We start from the raw sequence: 26,540 nt of genomic DNA, 5'->3' as shown, positions 1-26,540 counted from the left end.
ATGCATAGGAAATAGAATACTTAAAGATAATTTAAAAATCTTAAATGTGAAATAGAGAAGAAAGGTAGCCAAGTTTAAAGAATGAGAATTCTTAGAGGTGCTTTGTAATATATTGCTATATTTATGCAAAAATAAAATAAAGGATACGATTATATAATGAGTTCTAATTAAATTTAACATTGTACTCTCTTAGAATGTATAACCTTGCAATTCCTATTGTGATAGGAATTTTGATCAATATCTTGATCATAAGGATTAGGTGAACTTCAAGGTCCCAGCTCTGAAAATGTATGACTCCTTCTGTTTCTGCATTCGTTCATTTCATACACTCAGTTATTTCCACTATTCACAAAGAATTTTTGATAGCTTAACAGCCAGGTCCCCAAAAGTTCCAGGAAGAATTGGAGAGAACTGCTGCCCTCATGGAGCTCAGTCCAGCAGGAGAGACAAATAAAACAAATAATTGCATATGGGTCACAGTGAAGGATGTACAGAGTGTGACACAGTAAGTGCTCAATTTTAGAGGATGGGGATGGCCAGGTGTGAGAAACAGGGCAGTGTTGGTGCTATCAGGTAAAATTTCACAGAGGCTGGGGCACAAGCTGAGTCTCAAAGGGTAGATTGTAGGAGAAATCCATTCCAGCCTGAGGAGAGAGCTAGTGCCAAGCTACTAGTTCATGAAGAAGCAGCATGAGCAATTTGGGGAACTACTTTCAGTTGGCTAGGACTGGAGGCTAGAGGCAGGTGCAGCGTTAAAGAGGTGGGAGATATATAGGGACCAAACGCTATGTTTCACGTCTCCTGTTTTGACCGTTGATTTCTATCTTGTGATCGCCAGGTTTAGGGGCACCTGGGTGGCTCAGTCGGTTAGCATCTGACTCTTGATTTCAGCTCTGGTCATGATCTCACAGTTGTGAGACAGAGCCCCACACTGAGCTCTAAGCTGATAGCGTGAAGCCTGGTTGGGATTCTCTCTCTTCCTGTCTTTCTCTGTCCCTCTCCAGCTCATGTGCTCTCTCTTGCAAAATAAATAAACATTAAAAAAAGAAAGAAAGAAAAAAAGGCTTAATGACTGGGGCAAGAAGAGTTTCATCATTCCTGGAAGTTTAACCCACAGTGGGCACTCCCACTTGATTTTGACATGCCACTTCCTATGTGATAACATTAAGGCCCCCCCTTGCCCTGCCCAGTAGCAGTAGCAAAATAAATTGATGTCATATGGTATGCATCCACTATTAGTCATCAGGTAAGTGATGTACTTACTATGTCCCAGCATTATGGCCTTGAAAAGGTATTAAGGACAAGTGTATCAGTGAGAACTCTTTTCTAAGGCAATTGACAGAAAATTCACTCCTAACTGACTTTAGCTAAAAGAGAACTGATTTACTCACATAACTTGAGAATCTGCTGGTAGGTTTAGCTCCAAGAATAGCTTGATCCAGGCTCAAATGTCTTCAGCACCCAATTTCTCCTTCTCCATCTCTTGGATCCTCTTTCTCTGTGTTGGCTCTATTCTCCAACAGACTCTTGCCGTGCGGTGGCAGTTTCCATCTCTCCATGTTCGAGAACAGAGAACAAAGAAAGGGAGGGCTCTTTCCTGGTGGCCCCCACACATATTCTGACCAGTCACTGCGGCTATCTGGTGCTAATGGGCAACTGATGGAAGAACTGGTATAACCCCTCCCTAGTACACATGAGTGAGGGCCAGGTGGTATCTGTGCAATGATTTGTCTCCCCTGACACACCTGTATGCTAGACCAGGAAGCATGACCTCATCGACTTCTCTGCCAACTTCTGGTTCTCTTCTTGGGCAACTCCTCCAGTATCACTCCAAGCTCCGTGCTTCTCCTCAGGAAACACTGACCACTCTGTTTCTATCTTCCCTTGCATGTGCCCAGGAAGATGTTTCCAGCTTCAGGGGAATCCTTTTCCTTTTGAAGCGTCTTCAAGATACTGTAGGAGGTTTCCTGGAATTTTTTCTCCTTGAAAGTTTGGCAGTAGCAGAAAATACAGGGAGGAAAACAAAATGTAAACATAATTTAGATTTTGAAATATTATCCCAAGGATACACATACATGATATTTCAAATTAATAATACAGAATGTTTTTTTTTCTTTATTTTCTCTTTTCTTCTTTCTCCCTCTTTCTCTCTTCCTTCCTCCTCCCCTCCCCCCCCACCCCCCACCCCTGCCCCGCACTAAGATACAAGGGGGCAGAGAAACCACTGGCAAATAAGCTAGTAAGTGGGCCTTAAGGAAGATGTGTGATGAAAATTAAACCTTGACAAGTATTATACGCCACCCTTCTGTTTAGCATGGAATTTTTGTATCAGGCTCAGTTAAGCATTAGCCCTGTTCTGACTGAACAGTAAAAAGTTTGAAAACAAAATTTTAAGAAATGTTTAATTTTTTCCCCTGAGGGCTGAACCTTTTATGAGCACTTTCTAAATAGCACAATAAAAAAATAATTCCTAGCAAAAGAAGATCAAGGAATAAGAGATTTTTCCATGTATAGGAGCCAATACAGTCATACAATAGGATGTGGGGAGTCAGGCTCCAACCTGGAAAACAGAAACTGTTTAAGTAGTCAACACAGGGAGAATTTAATTGAAGGAATCTGTAAAACAGGTGACTGAAGGGCTGAGAAACAAAAAGAGGACAGTGATTTTTCAACAGGGTAAAGCCACTACAACCCAAATGCTGGAGGAATAAAGGGAAAAGGCAAGGTTACTGGAACCCAGGGTCAGAGGTCCTGGGTGGGAGTATAGACCTTGGGGGCTGGGTGGGATGTCCTCTGATCTGGCTTTCCATTGGTCACACCCAGCTGGCAGAGAACTCCAGCTCCTGAGGAAGGCAGGGAAATCACAGCTGGCAGGTCAGCACCCCCTTTGCTCCCCCATGATAAAGACCAGAGAAGGTCTGGATGGATCAAAGGGCAACAAGGCCTAGGACCCTGAACCCTCACAAGGAATTTGTTAAAACTCACGGTTCACAAATCCTGATTTGATGTTATAATGTGTATTGGAAGAAAAAAGTTGTGTGCAATGGATCTCCAGCAGCAAGTTACCAAAGTCTGTGCAGTTTGGGGTGAACCATTAAAATCAGGGCAACCTTATCAGAAGGGCTAGTTACGTACGTGTGTGCATATTTCGAACTATGTCGGGATTCCTGTTAATTTTGATGAATTTTTTTTTAACTTTTTTCATAAGAACACTGCCTGCCTTGATCTCTTGGCCTTTTAAATGCAGAAAACTCCTAGGTCTATAACCTTGTTTCCTTTCTTTGGGAATGCTGAGAATCCCTCATCCCTCTTCCTGTTAACCTTCTATTTATCCATCTTGGAGTTGATGAGAGTTGCTTATACTATAACTTCAATGATATTTTCCGAAATGAATTCTATCACCAAAACTATACTGCATAGGATATGGCAAATATTTGTGCTCATTCCTTTGAAGCCTCAACCTGACTGGCACCACTGTCTAAATCCGGAGCAGGATTAACTGAGGAGTAAGGCGAGAGTGCACAGTAGTTTCTTTAAGAAATTCTTCAATGCCGTTACTGTAGAGGAGTCTTTTAAAAGGCTTTAACTTCAGGTAGACAGAAACATCAGAAATACTGAGAAATATCCATATTCTAAAACATTCACTATGTTTAAAAAATCATAACACGCTTTATGCTATCAAGGAGACCCAATGAAAGATTTTCCACATTTTCAGTCTCCTATTTCACAAATTTCAGCGCGCTTGTTTTTTGGGTTTTTTTTTTTTGTTTTTCTTTTGTTTTTGAGAAACTAGTTGTTTCGCTGTATTTCTACTGGGTTCCAGAGCTAAAAAGAAAATTGGAGGCATGTTTCAGTTTAAGGCTAATTCTCATGCTGCTAAGTTTTTTAAGGGTAAGGATAAAGGAGAATGGAATTTACCACATTGAAAAAAGAGAAGAAGGAAGCAAAAATGTTTTAACTGAAAACTATGTGAGACGCTGGAAGTTTCAGAAAAGTAGTAGTGAAAGAAAAATACCTCTTTATAAGCTGCAGGAGAAAGAACTTTAAGTGAAGTTAAATTAGGGAGATACCAAACATTTTATGGCAAAGAGAGACAGATGTGCTTTTGGAACCGGGAAAATACTGGTTAACTTTTAGTTGTGATCACACCTCAGTGGTGTCTACGTGAAGCAAATGTTTCGGCTCTAAACTTGTTTCTGCCTTTCTTATGTTTTCTGCCTTCACCAGCCTGGAGACAGAAAAATAAGGCAGATTCTGACAATGATGAGGGTCAATCAGAAGAAGACTTTGCCTGTCTCTTAAGTACCACTCACTGACAAACAATTTTGTGCCTTTCAAATGAAAACTGCCTCCTACAAGCTATACAAACCAGATTTGGGGGCAAAATTGGAGAAAAGTGATCCTAGTACGTTTTGCGTCTCATACTCTTTCACCCCCATTAGAGAACATGGTGTTGGAAAGGCCCTGAGACATCATCAGACTGTAATTCTGTCTGCTATCATGTAAATGAGGCCTACAGTGACAACTATGTTTTTCCTCTTAAAATAGTTTTAATGATATAGCTGAATTCATTCTTTTTCTGAAGTGGCCCTAATATATTTTCTCTTTGAAAATGTACAAAGTAATAAATTGTCAGAAGACTGAGTAATTCTATACTTGGTTATCCTTTTCCCTTGAGACACAAGTATTCATATTAATAACTTTATGTATTTGAACACAATTATGTCCTTTAGCATCCTAGAATGTTAGCACTGAAAGGGTCTTAGAAACCAGCCTTTCTCCATTTTGAAGATAAGGAAACTGAGGCAGAGAGGCTGTAATTTCTTTTTTTTTTTTTTTTTCTATTTTACAGTTTATTTATTTTTGAGACAGAGAGAGATAGAGCTCGAGCAGGGAGGGGCAGCGAGAGAGAGGGAGACACAGAGTCCGAAGCAGGCTCCAGGCTCCGAGCTGTCAGCACAGAGCCCAACGCTTGGCTCCAACCGGTCAACTGCGAGATCATGACCTGAGCCAAAGTGACCTCAACCGACTGAGCCACCCAGGCAGCCGGAAAGGCTGTCATTTCTGCAAGGTGGCACAGAGAATCGCAATGAAGACCTACCTAATTAAAACCCAAATTTCCTAGTCTTCAAACTCCCAGCCCAGCGAACCCTTCACCACCCCATTTTGTCTTGATTGTGCATCAACAATCATTTCCTCAGGCCTTTTAACTCACTGTATCCATGCCAGGTCACTTAAAAACTTTTGTTTCCATCTGCAAATTACCTATCGGCATCCCAGAAAATTCGTGGAATTCATATATCTGAGACATTTTGCTCAGGAGGAGAAATTATCGTCTGACTAGTCCTTTAGTCGATGGTTACAAGAAAACAGACCACCTCCAGTTGTCTCCTTAATGGGCACGAGGAGTGTTAAGGAGTGGGACAGACTGGCCTACGTATGGAAACTTGAACAGGAGGTTCCCCCTCCCCGCCCCCCCCCCAAAATTACCCATAGAGAAAGCCCCCTTTAAGTGGCAGCCTTGATGAAAGCCCAGCACGTTGAAAGACTGTAGGCTTTTGGAAAATTCAAATGGCCTGCGCTACGTTCAAAGCCAAAAAGGTATGCAAAAATGCTGAGCCTGAGAGCATGAGTCCTGAAAGCCAGGACCACGCTGCTTCTACTGGGCACCCTTCGTCCAACTTCCCAAATGCAAACAGTAACATGGCCCTGGGTCCACAAAAACCCACCTAGATAAACAATCCTGGTGGAGTCTGAAGGAAGGATTTGATCCAGATATAGAGAGGGACGTGGGCGGAACTCTAGGAGATGCGAACGCACGCACATACTTTGAAATACGCTACATCAGGACACGGAAGCTGGAAGGTTTTTGTTTGGTTTTGAACTGAGGATCTGCCACCACCAACACACCCTACCTGTACTAGGACGGGTGTCGGAGAGTGGAGAAAGCCTCCCGAGGCAGAACTCGAGCTGCGAGTAAGTAACACAGCGACCCCTTCGCTAAACTCGTGGGTTGGGCTCGGCTCGGCCCTTCCCACCCGCGAGCGGCGCTCCGAATGGGGCGGGCCGGGGCGGGGAAAGCCGAGCGCGGCGGGAAGGGCCCAGGGCGGCCGGGGGAGGGCGGAGGGAGGCCGGGGAGGCGGGCGGGCGGCTTTATTGTTTCCTCTCGCCCTCCTCCTCCCGCGCCTTGCCCCAGCGTCACTGGAAAGCCGCCCGAGCCGCCCGGCGGCGGCGGGTTATTTATAGAGCTGGCTGCGCGCGCGTCACGGAGCCCGGCCCGGCTGACGGGGCCGCTGACGCGCTTAGCCGCGGGGCCGAGTCCGCGGGGCTGCGCGCCCGGCGCCGGTGACAATGGGCTTCTGTGTGTGCAGCTGCCGCCGCCGCTGGGGGTCGGGGGAGGGGGGCGGGCGGCCGCTCCCTGACCCCCCCCCCTCCCGCCCTCGACTTCCCCGAAAGGTAACCGGCCTCTTCTGCCCCTGGCCGGGCCCCGGGCCCCCCACACCCCCCTCACCAGCAGCTTCTACCTTTTTTTTTTTTTTCTTTTCTTTTCTTTTTACCAGTAAGTTCCCCTGGGCCCAGCCTCCCCGCTTCCACTTCCCCCGTCTCCCCTTCTTCCCCCCACCCCCAACATGACGAGAGAGGGGGATTTAGCCGGCCGGGGGCGGCCACTTTGTGCGTCCCGGGGAGCGGGACCCGCACAAGGCGCGCCTGCGGGGGATGCGGTGACCGAGGGGCCGGGAGCGCCGGGCAGGTAACGTATCCTGGACCTGGAGCGGGGCTTTGTTTGGGTTGGGGGGAGGGGAGCGGGGTGGGTGCGAGCGCCGGGCAGCCCTGCCGGGACTCCGGCCTCCCGGCTCCTCCGCCCCGCTGGCCCGCGCGCCCGAAGCCGATCTGGGGTGTCACGCCAAGAGCGAAAGAGAAACTTCTGCGTGACTGACTAGATGAGGCTCCTCCCGAGAGACCAAGATAATAGAGGACTCCCCCCGCCCCTCCCCGCCGGTTCTGGCCGGGTACGCCCCCACCCTGCGGAAGGAGGGGCTGGCGGGGATTTTAGGGACTTCCTGGGACGCGGAGACCGGCTCTGAACCGTCCCCTCTCCGCTGCCGAGAGCTGGGAAAGCTTGCTCTGGAGCCTCTCGCACGTGGCAGGCCGGCAGAGAACTTGCCGTGCCTTCTAGGAAATTGCAATCGATTTGTAATGCAGTTTCGCTAATTGGGAGTTCAAAATTAAACTTTAATAAAGCATTTGTGTCGTCTCGTGTAATTGTGAAAGCTTCCATCCGTCCTGGTAGATAAGACTCTAAGTCTCAAGTTAATGGCGCTAAGCTAGATTTCCCCCCCAAGTACAATTCCGTCAGCCGTCGTCGGCGCAGCTGGATTTCCGTAAGGTACAGATGTTGCTAATGGCAGCTTAAGCACGGATGGGCAGATAGCATACGGAATGCAACATGTTGCCATATGGTTCCTTTAGCCTTTCACCTCCAGGGATATCAATCACATATATTCTGGGAGGATCTTAATGACTCTCCGAACGGCAAAATGAATTACCTGGTGCAATTTATATCCCTTGACCTGATACGTTATAACAACAGGGAGATAGCATCTCACAGTTTTCTGTGGTATAAATTGAGCTACAGAGCTGCGTTTCAAATTCTGTAGCATCTATTTGTGGCTTGAGGGGCCCTGTCAAATCATTCTGGCTGTAAAAGCTGGTTTCTCCTCCCCCCCCCCCCACTCCCGAACAAAACAAAGTTTATAAAGTTTGGCAAAACCGTTGTCTCAGAAATTTCCAGTCAGCCAACCAAATACTAATTGATGAGAGTATAGAGAAATGGAAAATATGATTTCCAGAGCTACTTAAGAGTTTGTAATGTTTAGGAACACCATACTTTTTGGAATCCAGAAAATTAAAGAACTCCTACGAAAAATATGTGTTCTGAGTTGTTTCAATATAACTCCTAAGCCTATTAACTATTTGAAATTCTGTTGTTTTTTTTTTTTAAATAAACTTCAGTTATTCTTAAAGTTTGGGAAATTACTTACAGAAAACAGTCCTCAGAAATATGAAATATAAGAAATATAAGGAAGAACTCCCCGGCCAAACAATTTCTATACACAAACACACACCCCCCCTCCCAACCTCCCACATACACACTATGTGTGTACTTTAACTTGGATCATCTATGTGGCGATGCTGGTCGTTTGTTTTTTTTTCCCCCCACCATGTCAGTCACAGCATACTGAGGTCACTGTTTAGATCCTAGTGGAATATTTCTGTAATATTTCACAGGTCTTATTTTAAGTATCCTGGTGACTAATAAAATGGTTGATTGCCTCTAATTTCAGGTTATAAACATGGTTGTCTCTTAGTGTATCCCTCCTTTTTCTTCCACTAATTCAGGGAGGCAACATGGAAAACAAGAAAGAAGGCTAAAACAAAAAAGTAAACAACTTATGAAAACATTTTTTTTTTTTTTTTTAACCTTTACCCATTAAGGGATATCTGAAATCTATGGTCATACTATCCTTTGGAAGATTTCCCTTCCAACAATATGTCCACCACGTGAATTCATGTGACCTCACAGACTAACAAAATACACAAGACAGACCTAAGCAATCTGAACAAGTATATATTTTCAGTCATGTCCGGGTCTGAAAGTTAACATTCTGAAAGTTTGTCTATACATCATGTCCTTTCAGTATCATTTTGAAATTACAAGACAGTATTTTTCCTTTTTTTTTTTTTTCTCCTTTTGTCGTAGGTGATGACGTGTTACCTGGTGCTTGGGTTAGTGCGATCATCTTGGCAATACCAAATAATCTAAGACCTTTTGTGTATTTATATAGCAGAAAAAATCTTCTACAGAACACATTAAGATCTATATCTGAGTTATGGCGACCATTTCTGGGGGCTGTTTTTGGTAATCTTTTAATGGCTAAGGTTTTCTCTCTGCAGCACCAGCACTCAATGAGTCTTAACCCTGATCAGAAGTGAGCTTGTCAATAATGACTCCATCTCCGTGACTTGTGAATAGGCAGTGAGTGTGTCCTTTAATCAGTCACACAGAACTCGCCTTATAAAGCTGTTATTGTCATGAGCAGATATGCAGCCTTTTGTTAGGCTCCATGATTATTAACGTGCTCCTCCTTCAAAAGCCAGGCCTGCTGTGCTTCATTTCAGAATTCAAGTCCGTTAGTAAATAAAATCCTAAGCAGCACGATTTGCTTTTTCTCAAGTTACAACATTACAGATAGTTCATGAATGATTTGGGGCCCTTTTGTAGACCTAAACGATGTATATTTTTGGTAGACACATCCAGTAGTAGAAACAAGATGTGGACCTTGCATCATGACTTTTATTTTAAATGAAGATTTGATGGATGTCCATTGTTACTCTAAATGAGGTGGCTGGCAGCCAAGGCGGTCCCTGTGGCTGGGAAGTCCTAGCATTGTTATTGTCTACCAGGGAATCACTTTCTATTTTTTGAGCTCTCAACTTCACCTCCCTCGTTCAATATTGCCCTTCCATATTGCTAATCTGAGAATTCGTTTGGAAAAGAAAACTTTTGAAAATGTGTTTGTATTGGCCAAGAAGATTTTCACCACTGTTTCTGGTTGCCTGCTGGTTTACAGCTTTTATCTTGAGCTGGCATGTTTATTTTAATTGAAAATGAAGAGATACCCTTAGGAGAGGGTATATTCCCCATGCTTTAATTTTAATTGTGATGTAATCCTAGCTGCCTTCTTATTTTTTACTCACAAATGTATTTTAAGATAGGGCAGATGTATGTGTTTCTCATAGGAACATGGGACAAGTTATGGATGGGCATTAGGCCTCTTATAGAACTCTGCATTCAAGTGAGTGGGGGTGGGGAGGAGAGCCATGAGGAAAGAGTATGCTGGTCCCACTGCACTGGCCCTGTTTGCTTTTCAAATTTAAAATCTACATTGCTGCATTGGAAACTTGTTTCTCTCTTTTATAGCATTTCATTTTAAAAGAATTCTTTAAAAACTGTCAATCTGTAAATATTTAACCAGCCAGGCAGGAAACAGTCTTTTATTCTCAGCTATATGCAGCTTTGTTTTTATCTGGGTTAGTGTGAGTGCCATGTAAATACCACATAAAAATTTGACTTGGTTTTCCTTACTTTGACTGAAGATTGACAGGGGCTTCTTTAATTAATCTTGTTCTCTTTCATGTTCTGTATTCAGATATTGAAATACAGTATTTTTATACATTTATAAGATTGTGTTTGCATTTATTTAATTTATGTTTCTTTTTTTAAAGCATGTAGCCTTGAATGTTTGTTCTACTTTTTTTTTTTTTTTCTTCACATCATTACTCTGGTACTGCTTGATGTAACTTGATTAGCTCCCTCCCCAGTCATGATTGGTAATTAAAATAGGCATTAAAATTAGTCACTTAGCAATTTTGCTGTTCAATTGGCAATTAAATTACTTAATTGCAATTAAAGTCCTAATTTTAATTGGCAAAATGATAGATGTAGATTTAAGATAATATGTATAAATACTTTAATAAGTGTCTATATAAGGATTACTTAATTACTCAACTTCAAGTTTATGCTGTTAACTTTAGAACTTTTAAGTGAGCAATGAAATTTATATTACATCTATTCAAAGGATATGGTAATTAGATTTATTACTTATCACTATAAGGGTCCTTGCTATAAGTTACTTTTGTAGTGTTAAAATTGTAGGCTTGATAATTGCAGAATTATGATGAGGAAAAGGGCATATATATCTTTGTCGTAATATATCAGTGCAGGATGTTCATTTTGTATTAAATCAAGAGGTTCCTATCCACCAGTTAGTCTGAGGAAAAAGAAAAGAAAAGTGGTTATTTTGTCATTAAAGGTAGACCAAAACTAGCCAGCTGTGATATAAGCACAGAAACTGTCACAAAGTGTATGCATTTTATCTACTTAGTATGCTATATAATACTGTGATAGTTACTAATGTTATTAGCTACTTTTAGAATTTCAAGTGCCCTTGATATTTTCTTAGCATGTAGCTACTTATTTGTAGAATCTTTAAGATGTCTTCTAGGACTTGGTACAATTTAATGACTGACCCTCCCATCCATGTTTACTGAAATTAGCAATGAAATACAAAACCAAAGTTACCCTTCCTTGCTTAACCAAAAAGAATTCTTCCATGGAAAATACTGGTGGTTTCCATAGGCTGGGAGTATGGGTGAAGGGCTAGTTACTATTTCATGGGTATACAGTTTCGTCTTTATAAGATGAAGCATTGTAGAGAGGGATAGTGGTGATGCGTACACAGCAATGTGAATGTATTTACTATCACTGAACAGTTCACTTGAAAACGGCTAAGATAGTAAATTTAATGTTCTGTGTACTTTACCACACATACAGAAAGAAAATACTGAGTGATTAGTTTAAAAGCAATTGTTTAGGAGATGGTTACTGAGAGTCAAGCATTAGAGAAAAGATGAAGAATTTTTATTATGCAAAATACTTTTTGAGTGGCATGAGGCTTTACCATATGTTCAGTTTTATAATTTTAATTTGCAAGTAGATGCTTCTAGAAAAAAAAGAGTGCTGTTTTCTCCTGCACATCTTTACACATTTCTAGAATGGAGTTCTGTATTGAAGTAAGAAATAATTTTACATTCAGTGAGTGATGTTGGTAAAAAAAAAAAAAAAATTGGGCTGAATAAAACTGAGTAAAACGCCATAACTACCCAAAATGTGAATATCAGGTAAGCAATTGACTTCTTGTGTAAGCATCCTATGGGAAGAGAATAAATGATTGACCGATTAATATCCTATTAATGCAAATGAAAAGGCAAAAGGAAAAAAGCAAAAAAAAAAAAAACCCTTCAATATTAAAAAATTATTTTGTAGTTCCATAACTGAGTTTGTCTTCCAAAGTGAAAATTTCTCTTCTATCACTAATGTAAAATGTCTTGCTGAATGGCAACAAATGCCATGAATATAAATTTGTCAAAATATGACTTAAAATGTATATCTCATTTTAATGTCTAAGATCGTTTCCATTAAGTAATTTTATTACAAAATATCTTAAACATACCTCAACTCCTACAGTATAACAGTGATGTCTCTTCACTATATCTGAATTGTAAGGGCTACTCTGAGTTCATTTTGGGAGAATAGTGAAAAGATTCCCTAAGGACCCCTTTCCCATGCATTAAGATGGAAAATCCTATGGGATTACATCTATGTTTGCTTTCTAAATTATACGAAAAGCTCAATTTTATTAAGTATAATCTGTCTAGCCATGCATAAAATAAAATACTTTGGTTTAGATGTGAGTGTATGTATTATTTATATTATTTTTTATAAAAATGTCTTTCTATACATGTGTCAATATATTCTGCTTAATATTGGTTAATATCCTAAAAGATAATATAGTAACATGACTTCCCTAAATGATTTTCTGACATCATTTAACTGTATAGATTGATAGAATTGGCAATTTTGTCATTTAGTTGTTTCCAAAAGAAGGAGCTACTTATGTATAAGACCAATTTTCACTCCTATTTAACTCATTAAAGAAAACAGACCTTCAGTGGGGCTAATTTTACACATTTATACATCCCAGTAATTTAAAGTTGTATCAGAATCCTGGCCCTGAAAAAAAAAAAAAAAAAAAAAACTAGTATTGTCATTTTAGTTGAGTTATAAAATAGTTTATATTCAAGAATCTATGTTAAAAAATTATGAAGGGTTGCAGTGATATATAAGTGCAAAATTTCAGTTTCTTTTAGCCTAAAGCATCATTTTAACATTTTCTAAAAGGTTATTCAATTCTACATTTTGATTCCATTATATGTATAATTAAACCTCTGTGCACAAAAGCATTCTCTTATGTACTAGCAAATACACCCACAGGAATCCTCTTCTAAACTATAATTTATTTAAACATGTAATCATAGGATTTTAAAACATGCTTTCATTTTTCCAAACTATATGCCAATTTGCGCTACTTGGTGATAAAATGAGAGATTTTATTACTATTTTGATCCCCCCCCCCCCCCCCCGTGACTTAGCAGTGAGTTAAACATGGGCAGGAGGAAAAAAAGAATATCTATTGTGAACCTAATTCCATGTGTTCAACTGTTTTCCCCTTTTAAGAAAAACAGACAAGAATAAAAGATTTGTAGCTATTTATAAATTCCAGCACAGTACCGAATATTTGGGCCTGCAGCTTTCTCTCCTAGGGTTTGGCCTAAGTAGTAAATAGCTAGCTGGTGAGTGAGTGAGTGAGTGAGTGAGTGAGTGAGTGAGTGAGTGAGTGAAATCTTCCTGATCCTTGTGGAGTCAGGCCCCCTACTGACAGGATCAGTCAATTACAGACGTTGGCGGTTCTACTGAGACTTCGTTCCGTCAAAATCTGGTGGGGACACAGGAGTCAGGAGCTTTGAGCTTGGTCCTTTTTTACTCTTTCTGATGATTGTGTTACATCCTTTCCACCCCGAGCACATCCGAAGCCCTACCAAAAATGCTAGCCCAAGAAGTAGCTTATCCAGTAATTGGTTCAAATGAGTTTATCAGTCTTGCATCCAGGGTGCCTTCCTAAGAAGTAACGCTTGCCAGGAACTAAAATAGGAATTTGAAGAAGAGGGAGAATTCTTAAACAAGTTGTAGGATGCAAGGGCAAATGTCCACCTTTTGTCTCTTTTTCAATGTGATATTGAATCCTTCCACCTCCAGTTACTAATAATTATAAGTAGCTGCTGTGGAAAACTGCCTCTTGATCTTGGGTGCATTAAGACTTGGGCAAGGGCTCTGTTAAGCCAGACTCGACAGGTTGCTGCTGTAGAATAACGCATCACACTGCAATGTGTGTCTACCTCAGAGCTCACTTTAAGAACTGCAGAACACTTTTCCACTCTCTGGGAGAGAATTCTCAAGTTGTCCCCAGGCTCAACCCAGGCTAAAGCCTAGTGTTTTTAAAAATGGCCATAAGGGAGGAGGAACTTGTGGAGGGAATGTACCTACTCAGATGTGCGTGTTTGTGTATGGAGGATGCTGGTTACAACCTTAAAGTTCTCCTGGCCCCCGCTTTCCTAGGAATATATTAAAAAATAATAACCGCCACCCCGGCGTGGCCGCGTTTGAGTTTCCGACTGCCTGAAAATAGCTGCCGGGAGCCTGGCCCACCGCTGGGATCAAGGAAAAGCTCCTCCTGGCAGCGCCCTGCTCCCTCGCGGAAGGGGAAGGGAACCCGGGAGGGCGCCACCGAGCTAGAGCCGCTGCTATTTTGGGCCCAGCCCCGCGGGTGCGTCAATGCCTGCGCCCCTGCGTCACCGCCACCCCCACCCCTTTCCTTCTCCCCGGCTCTCCAAACTCTCACTTTTTCCCTTTCGTTCGCGTGGAATCGCTCCTGCCCACGAGGCGCTGACGCTACCGAGCTCATGCTAATAGGCTATTCTTCGCCCTCCTCCCCTCTTCCCCCTACTCACACATCCTCACTCACCACAACAGCCCCCCCCCCCCACATACACACACACACACACGCGCGCGCGCGCGCGCACACACACACACACACACACACACTCACTCACTCACTCACACACACTTCCTGGTTTTATTTGTGCTCCGGCCCGCTGGGGCACCGCTGAGCCGCGGCGGCGGCGGCGGCGGCGGCGGCAGCGGCAGTCGAAACATCTGGGGGAAACTTAAGGTGGCCACGCAGGTTTTGCCGAGGCTGCGGCGCAGAGGAGCCCGAGGCTTCCCGGGGCAGCCGCAGGACACCTGATGGCTACGCCTTTCCAGCCGCTGGGGAGCGGGCAAAGGCTAGGGTGCAGATTAGAGCTGAGCGGCTCCGGAATGCGCCTGTTTCCGCGGCGCTTTTTGCCCATCCAGGGGACGCCAGGATGGGGGTCGGGGGAAAGTTGCCAGGGGGCTCCCGCAGCCTGGAAGCGAGCCCTGCCGAGGGAGGAGGGGCGGTTGGAACTCTTCGCGGGCAGAGAGGGGGATACCTCGGAAGCCTCCCTCCCCACGTCCCAGCCTCGTCCAGCCCCTTGGGAGAAGCCCGCAGAGGCCCGCCCTGCTCGGGCCCGAGGAACAGGGAATGGGGCTCGATCCCGGGAGAGGTGGCGTTTCCTTTGCTAGAAAGCGCCTTGCGCCCTCAGCCTGGCGGGCGGATTGGCTTGCAAAGTGGAGTCGGCGGGGACTCGGGCAGCCGCGGGGGTGCGGCGAGCTGCCACGGTGCTCCGAGTCCCTCTCCTGGGAGGGCTAGACGCATAACTTTACGCTCGCGGAGATACCCCTCCCTCTCCCAATGTTTTGCCTTTCCCTTTTGGCTCTCAGATTGAGGTTTCGAGAGCCCTTGTGCTTCAGAGGAGGGTTGATTTGTGTCTCTACAACTCGTACTGGGGTACAAGTTGGTGGGCACCCAGGAGTGTCGAAAGTATTAGAGTTGGCGAAAGGTGAGGTTAGAGCCCCTTTCCGCCGCAGGCGCACCTGTTGCCCGCTGCTTGGCTGCATTGTCTGCGAAAGGAAAGTGGGCGACGCCTCATTCTGACTTTGGGGATCCCTGAAGGGCTGGGATGCTGTCTACCTGCTCCCCTCTCTTCCCCTTTCCACGCACCACATCCTCCCTTGCACGTGGGCACTGCAAGGAAAGAAGGGAACACAGAGAACAGGCCCTACCCAGTACCTTCCACCTTGTACTTTGGGGGGGGGGGTGGAGGGGAGGGGAGACAGAGACAGAGAATGCCAACGCCAAAGGAGGAGGCCATGGACAGGAAAAAGAAAAAGGATATGCATCGGACTAGAGAAATCCCACCCTGCCTGAGCCCTTTGACCGTCTCGGGTCGTGGGAGGTCTGTACGCGCTTCCGCTAATGGGGGTGACAGTTGTGAGTGCGTGAGGTTAGGACACTGCCAGATACACCCCACCCCTTGCTAGTCCAGGTGCTGGCTACCTGGCCCTCGCCAGCGTTCCCTGCCGCCCCGGCTTTTGTTGCACCCTCCCCCACAAGTGAGCCGCCAGGCTGCAGCGGTGGCCTGGGGGGTTGGGAGGTTGGGGGGGGGAAGGTGAGGTGAGATGTCGCGGTGCTGCGGGCTGCGCGGACCTGAGTGGAGAGGTCACACCTCTTTCGGAAAAAAAAAAAAAGAAAGAAAGAAAGAGAGAGAGAGAGAAAGAGAGAGAGAGAAAAGAAAAAAAAAAAAAAAAAAACCCCAGGCTGGCGACCAAGGTGAACCCAGAACGGTTCCCACCTTAAAATCGGCCCTACTCGTGACGTCAGGTCGGAAATATACCAAAGCGAGAGCCGGCCAGGAGTCCGGGGAGCGCGGCGGCTCGGCGATTGGGCGGCGGGCCGCTGACGCGCGCTGACGCGCGGAGACTTTAGGTGCATGTTGGCAGCGGCAGCGCGAGCCACATAAACAAAGGCACATTGGCGGCCAGGGCCAGTCCGCCCGGCGGCTCGCGCTAGGCTCCGCGGTCCCGCTCGCCTGCCCAGGCGGCCGCCTTCTCCTGCGCCCTCCCCGCTCTCGGCCACCAGGCTACCTTCGCCCCTCTCGCCCACCCCTCCCCGACCCTGCCACTCGGACTCCCAGAGGGAACTACACTTCGGCCGAGTTGAATGAATGAAGAAATACGCGGAGAACTCCTAAGTGAGTAGACGCAGCCCGTGCAGCTCGAGTTCCCTTATCCTTCTCTCTTCTTTTGCACGTCTCTTCTTTCCACATGTGTGGGACAGGTTTTCTGGAAGTGGGCGCCAGAGGTTCGGAGCGCGAGCGGGGCGGGAGGATGGGGAATAGGTGCGTGCAGCCACAGCGGTCATTTGCCCGAACTCCAGCTTTGGCACTAGGGGGGAGTTGGCTCCCAGCAGGCTTCCAGGCTCCTCATTGGTGGACGTGGAAGAGAGACCTGCATAGTTTGGGGGAGCTGTGGACTTGCCCGGGGAAATGTGCCCAAAGTTTGCTCTTAGAGCAGAATTGATTGTTACCGTTGGGCAGGGAGACTCCAGGTCCTGTATATACCAGGGTCTGGGACACTGCCCACAAAGGGGCAGGGAGAAAGTTCTTCAGTTTATTTGTTGCTTGGGAACTGCGTCTCCGAGGCTGGCCGGATTGCCAGGGTTTCCTGGGTATTATTGAATAAGGGGTGGTGTTGCTGTTGGTACAGTGTCCTATTACTAAGTTGCTTGAAATTTCTGGTTTTGACACATGCCGTGCTTGTGTTTGTGAGTGCGTCAGAGAGAGAGACAGAGAGACAGAGAGAGAGATAGAGAGTAAAGAGTACAGTTATGAAACTGCGAAGTTACCAGGAGGTTAATATCCAGCACAGGCATATCTCTTAAGGGCTGTGGCTATCATGGGTTGCTTTCCTTTCTACTTTTTCTGATTAACCTTCCTCCCCATGAAGCAATATTATGGGGGTGGGGGAAGGAGAACAGAAGGAATGGATATATTTGGCTTTCTTTTTCATTAGTAATAGGACTGTGCTCTAGAATGCCTTCCAAGTGGCAACATCTGAAAATTACTGGGACACAAGAATGCCTTGTTCCGGCAAGTAGGCAGATTGTGGAAGGCTGTATAGGGAAGGTGTTTGGCTTCCTATGTTGGGAAACGCTTCTAACCTCGGTGCCAACACCAGATAAGCAGTGTTTCCCTCCCTCTGCAGTTGACCTAAGATGCTCCTGGAAAAGTAGGGTCTCTGCCTCCCACCCCTTGGCCACTAAAGATGTTGAAAGGCAAATTTCCTGGGGAAAGTGAATGCCAATTCACCTGTATCCTCAACCCCAGTGTTGTGTCAAAATCCAGACGCTTCCATTCAGATCGCCTTCAGGGCTGCCCAGGCCTTGCTAGCATTCTGTAACCGCAGGGGTTACAGAAAACACTTGATAGAAGTTTCCAGTGCTGCATTTTATTAAACTCTAGTTTCTTCTTATTTGAGTCTGAATTAAACGAAAATGGAAATGACACTACCCTCCCACCTCCATCTCTACCCCCCTGCATCTTAGCAAAGGGCCCAATTTATTACATCATAAGTATTAAATAAGTACATGAAGTACCTTTTCTCCTTCAGAACCCTCTCTCTGCAAGGACTTACACAGTGCAGTGGGTTGGCATTTCCTGTTGTTTACAGCCGTCTCTTTTACACATTCATCTTAACTCCTAAGTTTGGTAAAGGCTACACATTAATTTCCAATGAAACAACCAAGGAAGGTATAGAAGGACTTGCCTGGTGACTCTACTGATGCCCAGATGAATCTGTCGGGAAAGTCACCCTGAAGCTTCTTGTGTCTGTGTTTCAGGGAGGAGATCCGACAGGCTGGACTCCCCACTGCTTTTCTAAAAATCTTGGAAACCTTGTCCTTCATTGAATTACGACACTGTCCACCTTTAATTTCCTCGAAAACGCCTGTAATTCGGCTGAAGGTTAGTGCAACTTTGTTTTTTTTATTTCCCTCCTCCGAGTTCCCTGACCATCAAGAAATAGGGCGATACGATCTTCCTCAGCAAACTCTGTCACTTAAGGCTTTCCTGGCCCATCATCTTGGGGAACAACATTCTCATTGTGCAATTCACCCTCATTTCTAGAATGAGCCTGCTGAACCCGAGCTTCAGAGGAAAGGCTCATTTGAGCGGGACTGGCCGGGTGAGGGGGTGAGGGGGGAGGCGGTTGAGATATCCGGGAATGGAGACCCTCAATAGCTTTCTAGCTCTGGGTCTCCCTTGGACCAGCCTTTCCATGCCCTGCACTGTTTTGCTTCGCAGCATTCGCGCTCTCCGCCCTTCCTTTCGCGTTCCTACATGCTCTCTGACCGCCACGAGCTGCCGGTGTAGCTCCAGGTGTACCCGAGCCCGGGGAAAAGTGTTCAGTTGACCAGGCTGAGTGTATATTACCCTGTTTCATTTCCAGCCATGCCTTGTGTTCAGGCGCAGTATGGGTCCTCGCCTCAAGGAGCCAGCCCCGCTTCTCAGAGCTACAGTTACCACTCTTCGGGAGAATACAGCTCCGATTTCTTAACTCCAGAGTTTGTCAAGTTTAGCATGGACCTCACCAACACTGAAATCACTGCCACCACTTCTCTCCCCAGCTTCAGTACCTTTATGGACAACTACAGCACAGGCTACGACGTCAAGCCACCTTGCTTGTACCAAATGCCCCTGTCCGGACAGCAGTCCTCCATTAAGGTAGAAGACATTCAGATGCACAACTACCAGCAACACAGCCACCTGCCCCCTCAGTCCGAGGAGATGATGCCGCACTCCGGGTCGGTTTACTACAAGCCCTCCTCGCCCCCGACGCCCACCACCCCGGGCTTTCAAGTGCAGCACAGCCCCATGTGGGATGACCCAGGCTCCCTCCACAACTTCCATCAGAACTACGTGGCCACCACGCACATGATCGAGCAGAGGAAAACGCCCGTCTCCCGCCTCTCCCTCTTCTCATTTAAGCAGTCGCCCCCCGGCACCCCCGTGTCTAGCTGCCAGATGCGCTTCGACGGGCCCCTGCACGTCCCCATGAACCCGGAGCAGGCGGGCAGCCACCACGTGGTGGACGGGCAGACCTTCGCTGTGCCCAACCCCATCCGAAAGCCCGCGTCCATGGGCTTCCCAGGCCTGCAGATCGGCCACGCGTCGCAGCTGCTGGACACGCAGGTGCCCTCGCCGCCGTCGCGGGGCTCTCCCTCCAACGAGGGGCTGTGCGCCGTGTGCGGCGACAACGCGGCCTGCCAGCACTATGGCGTGCGCACCTGTGAGGGATGCAAAGGTTTCTTCAAGGTGAGCGAGGACCGGGCGGAGGAGGCAGGTAGGGGCCCCCTAGTGCCGGGAGCCTCCGAGTGCACGCTGCACCTGGGTGCAGGCAACCCAGTCCCACCTAGTTGGCCCAACTCCCGGGTCCGCCAAGGCGGCCCCACTGAGGTCCACGGACTGTGGCGGAGGCTTCTGGGTGCCTGAGAAAGGGAAGTAGAAGGCCGGGAGACCTGGGGTCGCATCCTCTGCACGCAGAAGACCCGGCAGGCCCCAGCCCGAAGTTGCTGGAGCCAGAGTTAGAAGAGGGTCATTTGCATGTGCTAGGAGCTGTCTTCTCTGTTCAGATTGAAATTGGTTAGGACAGAGAACCGTGTCTGAGCTAACCAAGTGGAACAGAATTCCCTATGGTCAAATTAAGTGATCTCTTTATTTCGCCATCCTGATTGAATAATCTTATCATTTTAAATAGAGAAGGTCTCCAAGGAATGTAAATAATATGAATGCCCACGGATTTGTATTTACTGAGCGTTTCCTTCTCCTTCTCTTGGCATATAAAACACAGCGAGGAGCGGCGAGGTTAGCTCAAATGTTAACGCTATCAATTTTCTCCTGTTAAATGCCCTGGGGTAGGAACACGAAAAGAAAGAGAAAGAAAAAGAAAAGGAAAAAAAAATAAAAATAAAAAAGGAGTGGTGTATATGTGTTTGTTTGTGGGGAGGGAGTGTAGATCCCAGCCGTTGAGAAATTCTTCCCGGATCCCCTGGGTTGCTGGATTAAAAAAAAAAAAAAAAATCGGTCTATATTGTCTCCTTTTGCAGCGCACGGTACAAAAAAACGCAAAATACGTGTGTTTAGCAAATAAAAACTGCCCAGTGGACAAGCGGCGCCGGAATCGCTGTCAGTACTGCCGATTTCAGAAGTGCCTGGCTGTTGGGATGGTCAAAGAAGGTAGGTCGGGACGAGCAGCCCACTCCCCGGTCTGCGCCCACGGGAAAGTGCTGCGCCCACCCCAGTCCCGTTTTCCACTTCCCACAGCGGGGGGGGGGGGGGGGGGTTGGGGGGAAGTCTCCGGGTCCCCCCACCCCCATCAGAGTCTGGCCTCCACGACCCAGCAGCTGCCTGCTTGCCCATCCCGCCCTGCAGAAAGCAGCCAGGCCCTTCTCGCCTTCAACCCAACGACCCATTTGGAAGAAGACATAAAACCACCCCACATTTTTGATGCTTCTCGTCAGTAAAGGCTTTACAAGCAGTGGGACCCTGCGCGGCCCGGCCGGCGGCCCCGGGGCTGCGGCCTTCCCCCGGGAGGGGCCGAGGCGGCAGCTGGGTCCCGCTAGGGGGAGCGACGCTAACCCGTTTGTTCCTTTGCAGTGGTTCGCACGGACAGTTTAAAAGGCCGGAGAGGTCGCTTGCCCTCGAAACCGAAGAGCCCACAGGAGCCCTCTCCCCCCTCGCCCCCGGTGAGTCTGATCAGTGCCCTCGTCAGGGCCCATGTCGACTCCAACCCGGCTATGACCAGCCTGGACTATTCCAGGGTAAGAAGCTGGCGGGGATAGCATGTGGACAAACCGACAGACGGGCAGGACCCCTTCCCACACCCATCACTAGCCCCCGGCCTCCAGCAAGGCTGTGGCTTTACAGCCGTGGGCAGAGCCGCAGCACACAGAGCCACAAACAAACCACAACAAATGTTGCTGGGAGTGTAGACCGGAGGACAGAGGAAGGAGGAGAGCACAGGCCACAGTGATCACATCTCTGGGAGCCCTCCTTCTTACTGCCATCCCGCGGACACACATACTCACACACTCATGCCTCTAATGCCCAAACCACAGGCTGTACAAAACGCTCCCCCCGCCCCACTTGGATTTGATCCCCAATTTTCCACAGAGACGCTTTAATCCTTGTCCCCTGTGGCACTGTCAGGGTGGGGGATGCCTGCTTGGGGGTCGGGGAAGGGAAAGAGAGAGATAGAAGGAATGGCAGTGGGGTGGGAAATCAAGTGGTCAGATTCCTTTTTTACCCCAGCTGTGAGAAATGTGTGGGCTTTAATTGGAGGAAGTATGTCGGGCAAACCTAGAAGCCACTGCAATTTTATTAAGATTTGCAAAGGGCGTCTCTGCTCGAGACCCACTCTGGGACTGGCATGAATACTAACGTGTCAATTGTTTTGTGGAGATAAGAGTGAACGTTTCCCAGGGCTGGATGGCACTGTATTTAGTCTGTATGGAAATGGTAATTTACATATTTAAAGCAGCGACCTCATAGCACCATCCCTAATTGAATTAATTGCCCCGGAACATCTAATTTCCTTACTGGTCAGAGAGAGGTTTAATTGTTATAAAAACCTGGCTCCCCTACTAGAAGCGGGGTTAGCAATTTCACGGGTTATATATTTTAGAGAACCTCATTAAGTGCTTTTTAAAATGAAATTCCAGTTCCAGGCGAACCCTGACTATCAGATGAGTGGAGATGACACCCAGCATATCCAGCAGTTCTATGATCTCCTGACTGGCTCCATGGAGATCATCAGGGGCTGGGCCGAGAAGATCCCGGGCTTCGCTGACCTGCCCAAAGCCGACCAAGACCTGCTTTTCGAGTCTGCTTTCTTAGAACTGTTTGTGCTGCGATTAGCGTACAGGTAACGGAGGAGGCAATCCGGGGAGGCTGGGAAAGGAGGAAGAGAGGAGTCAAGAAGGGAAAGAAAGAGACAGAGGGGAATGAAAGGGAGGGGGGTGGATGAGAAAAATACAGAATAAGAAAGTGAAAGAGGGAGAGAAGAAGTAAAAGACAGTAGACAAAAGAGGAAGGGAAGGAATGAGCCCAGAAGCCTTGGGTGAATGGAATGGAAGTGGGATAGGGGGCGTTCTTGATTGTTATGAAATTAAACCCTTTCAAGGTCTACTGGTCTACATTTTATTAACTCTTCGTAATTAGGTGCCTCTTAAATCCCTCATTTATTGCTCTTCAAGTAATTAGTTGTTTAGCTTTTCTCTCTCTCTTTTTCTCCCCTCTCTCTCTTTGGTATTAATTGCAGGTCCAACCCAGTGGAGGGTAAACTCATCTTTTGCAATGGGGTGGTCTTGCACAGGTTGCAATGCGTTCGTGGCTTTGGGGAATGGATTGATTCCATTGTTGAATTCTCCTCCAACTTGCAGAATATGAACATCGACATTTCTGCCTTCTCCTGCATTGCTGCCCTGGCTATGGTCACAGGTCAGTACCTCAGGTGCAGGGCACTTCTCTGAAACTGCCCAGAGGGGTCTATCGTGATTTTCCCTTGCCCCTGAGCGTCCATCGTCCTGCCAGCTAGCTAACTGCTTTGTGTGTTCCTCTTTTGTTTCTGATTGTGTTTTCTGCAGAGAGACACGGGCTCAAGGAACCCAAGAGAGTGGAAGAACTGCAAAACAAGATTGTAAATTGTCTCAAAGACCATGTGACTTTCAATAATGGGGGGTTGAACCGCCCCAACTATTTGTCCAAACTGTTGGGGAAGCTCCCAGAACTTCGTACTCTTTGCACACAGGGGCTACAGCGCATTTTCTACCTGAAACTAGAAGACTTGGTACCACCGCCAGCAATAATTGACAAACTTTTCCTGGACACTTTACCTTTCTAAGACCTTCTCCCATGCACTTCAAAGGAACTGGAAAGAAACCTAAAACTATCCAGAGGGGGCAAGTCACAAGGCAGAGATATCCCCATGAGCTGTCTCAGCTCTAGCTGGCCCCCACCCCCTCCATAAAACCCCAGCCCCTCGATCCCTAAAGAAAACAAAAACAAAAACAAAAACAAAAAAAAACAAAACAAAAACAACAAAAACTGTTGCTATTTCTTAACCTGCAGGCAGAACTTGAAAGGGCATTTTGGCTCCGGGGCATCCTGGATTTAGAACACGGACTACACACAAATACAGTGGTATAAACTTTTTATTATCAGTTTAAAAATCAGTTTATTGTTCAGAAGAAACATTCCTAATGTCTGATGGGAAATGTTCGGCCATGTTTGGTTGTTGCCATTAAGACAAATGTAACACACACACACACACACACACACACATGCACACACACACACCTCACACATTGTAAGGGGACCCACAAGTATTGCCCTTTAAAAGACTTCAAAGTTTTCTGCTGTAAAGAAAGCTGTAATATATAGTAAAACTAAATGTTGCGTGGGTGGCATGAGTTGAAGAAGGGAAAGGCTTGTAAATTTACCCAATGCAGTTTGGCTTTTTAAATTATTTTGTGCCTATTTATGAATACATATTACAAATTCTAAAAGATAAGTGTGTTTGCAAAAAAAAAAGAAAAAAGAAAAAAAGAACTACACACAAAAGGGACAAGCATGTTGATTCTAGGTCGAAGATGTTATAGGCACTTGCTATTTCAGTAATGTCTATATTATATAAATAGTATTTCAGACACTATGTAGTCTGTTAGATTTTATAAAGATTGGTAGTTATCTGAGCTTAAACATTTTCTCAATTGTAAAATAGGTGGGCACAAGTATTACACATCAGAAAATCCTGACAAAAGGGACACATAGTGTTTGTAACACCGTCCAACATTCCTTGTTTGTAAGTGTTGTATGTACTGTTGATGTTGATAAAAGAAAGTTTATATCTTGATTATTTTGTTGTCTAAAGCTAAACAAAACTTGCATGCAGCAGCTTTTGACTGTTTCCAGAGTGCTTATAATATACATAACTCCCTGGAAATTACTGAGCACTTTGAATTTTTTTTGTTTTTTTTTTAATGTCTAAAATTGTCAGTTAATATATTATTTTATGTTTGAGTAAGAATTTTAATAATGCCATATTCTGTAGTATTTTTCTTTGTATATTTCCAGTATGGCACATGATATGGAGTCACTGCCTTTTTTTCTATGGTGTATGACAGTTAGAGACGCTGATTTTTTTTTCTGATAAATTCTTTCTTTGAGAAAGACAATTTTAATGTTTACAACAATAAACTATGTAAATGAACAGAATTTTGTCTTCTTTCTGGGTCAGGAAAAAAGGATGACTGAACAGCAATCTACAATAGAGTTGGAGCTTGATTTAGGATCGGTCCCTTATTGAACATTTGAGTTTCAAACTGACAGCCTAGATCTATTTTAGCAAAAGAGCCTGGGGAATTAAACTAATTATCCAGAAAATTCAGTACAATATTTTTCCTTAACCAGAATTTTCGAGTGTGGCAAACTGCATTTGTCAGAATCACTTGAGATGAGACTATCTCAACTCTTTTGTTAATTTTGCTGGTAAGGGCAGCTTTTAGAAGAGAAGTTCAGGAGACCTCTAGATAGCCTTTAAACTTTTGCAAGGTCTGAAGTCCTATCAAGTTTTTGTCTTGCCGAATGTTTAGAGAGTATCTCTTTAAGACTCAGGAAGTCAACATGGATTTGGAGTGTGTTGTACATGATCTCGTTTTTCCAATTCCTCTACTTATTACTGTTGTAATGGGCCTTCGAGGAAAGGCTAAGCGTTTCCGGCGTTCTGGGCCTTGGGTCAGTGGTCTTGGCACAGGACAGACTCAGTAGAGGTGTTTCTTAAAACGTTTTGTTTTCCTCCTTCAGTGGCTAGTGATGAGGTACAACTTGCACTTTTAGCATAACATTTCCTTCTTTAAGGCTACTCAGATAAATCATAAAATATCCATTTGTCAGATCCTGGGTCTGCTACAGGCAAGTTATACCACAGACCTTAGGATCCACCCAGCACCAACTTTTAGCAAAGGAAGGGACTAACGCTGCGGAAGCCGCTCAAGGTCTGAGCTTCCGTCGGGTCCGCCGAACGACCTGGTCCTGGAGCCGCTGAGGTCCTGCCTGTTCTGCTTCAGACCAGGGGTGAATTAATAGCGCAAGATGGGGACCACCTTCTTCGCTAAACCTAGTGAATTACACATGGCTTCCGTGTCACTGAAATTTACAGACAGTGTTATTGTTTTTAAAACGCAGAGTTAGGACAGTAAATTGCCACCAGAGTTCTCAGGTTGTTATTCTTACTTTTTTTTTTTTTTTTAAGACACGTTTTGCGAGTGGGCGGGGGGGGGGGTGGAGAAAAGGCACGTTCAGTTGTAATTTAAGGTTATTTTAACCAGATGCATTTCTCTGCAGGTAACTCTGAGGGGCAAAAGTGGGTGACCACATACGGGAGTAAATACTAAGCGAAATGTCCTATTTCCTGGTTTTCTTGAAAAGATAGGACTTGCCATTTCCTTTCATTTTCACAACTTGTGCCCAACCAAACCCTCACACTAATAAGCAGAGAGAGAAAGAGAAAGCTGTTTAGAAATGTTAGGAGTCTACAGAGCCGTCAGCGCGCTGGTCTCCCAGGTGTCTGCAGCCCCGAGACAATTACCTGCTGACTCAGAATCCCCGAGAGTTGAACCCTGAAACGAACTCTTTTGAGGGTTCTCCCTTAAGGAGGCGGCTGCGCATCACCCGAAGCCAATGGGGTGTTAGGTAGTGCGCCTCCCGAGAATTCGGGGTGAAAGGAGGGAGGGATGTCTCTCTCCCTTGCCCGCGTGAAGACCGCTGTACACGCGCAGCTATAATTTCTAAATTGCAAAGTGGCTAGTGTTTTTTCTGCTTCACAGTTACCGAGTCAATTTCCAACTGCCGGCTGCGCACCGGGTTGTAGGGAGGAAAGAACGTGGCAAGCATCTGTCCTGCATCTTCCGAGACCCGCGCGGTTGAGGACGTATCCTGCCCTAGTCTATGAGTAAAGCCCAGAAAGAGCAACAGACACGCTGCATTGCAAAAGCCAGACGTTGCACGGAACTTCTTTAGCAACAGATTAGAACTTTGTAATGAAGGTT

General features: G+C 45.9%; 1 protein-coding gene across 2 annotated transcripts; it reads left to right on the top strand.

Moving 5' to 3' along the window:
- Nucleotides 1-6,511: 6,511 nt before the first annotated feature.
- NR4A2 (nuclear receptor subfamily 4 group A member 2) lies at nucleotides 6,512-24,708 on the top strand. 2 transcript variants are annotated; one of them, XM_086718635.1, is made up of 8 exons: nucleotides 6,512-6,751; nucleotides 18,276-18,399; nucleotides 18,884-19,749; nucleotides 20,541-20,670; nucleotides 21,091-21,254; nucleotides 22,155-22,357; nucleotides 22,754-22,932; nucleotides 23,079-24,708. In XM_086718635.1, the coding sequence occupies exons 3-8, from the start codon at nucleotides 18,886-18,888 to the stop codon at nucleotides 23,333-23,335; spliced, it is 1,797 nt and encodes a 598-aa protein (XP_086574761.1). In that variant the 5' UTR covers nucleotides 6,512-6,751; nucleotides 18,276-18,399; nucleotides 18,884-18,885; the 3' UTR covers nucleotides 23,336-24,708. The 2 variants fall into 2 exon arrangements, with proteins under 2 accessions (XP_086574761.1, XP_086574760.1); XM_086718634.1 differs by lacking the exon at nucleotides 6,512-6,751 and adding an exon at nucleotides 15,719-16,629.
- The last annotated feature ends 1,832 nt before the right edge of the window (nucleotides 24,709-26,540 follow it).

This window comes from Puma concolor, chromosome C1 (genome assembly GCF_028749965.1).
Source record: "Puma concolor isolate L17-30 chromosome C1, mPumCon1.1.hap2, whole genome shotgun sequence".
In the NCBI taxonomy this organism is placed as follows: Eukaryota; Metazoa; Chordata; class Mammalia; order Carnivora; family Felidae; genus Puma; species Puma concolor.
Note: the sequence above shows the minus strand (reverse complement) of the source record. Positions and strands in the feature narration are given on the sequence as shown.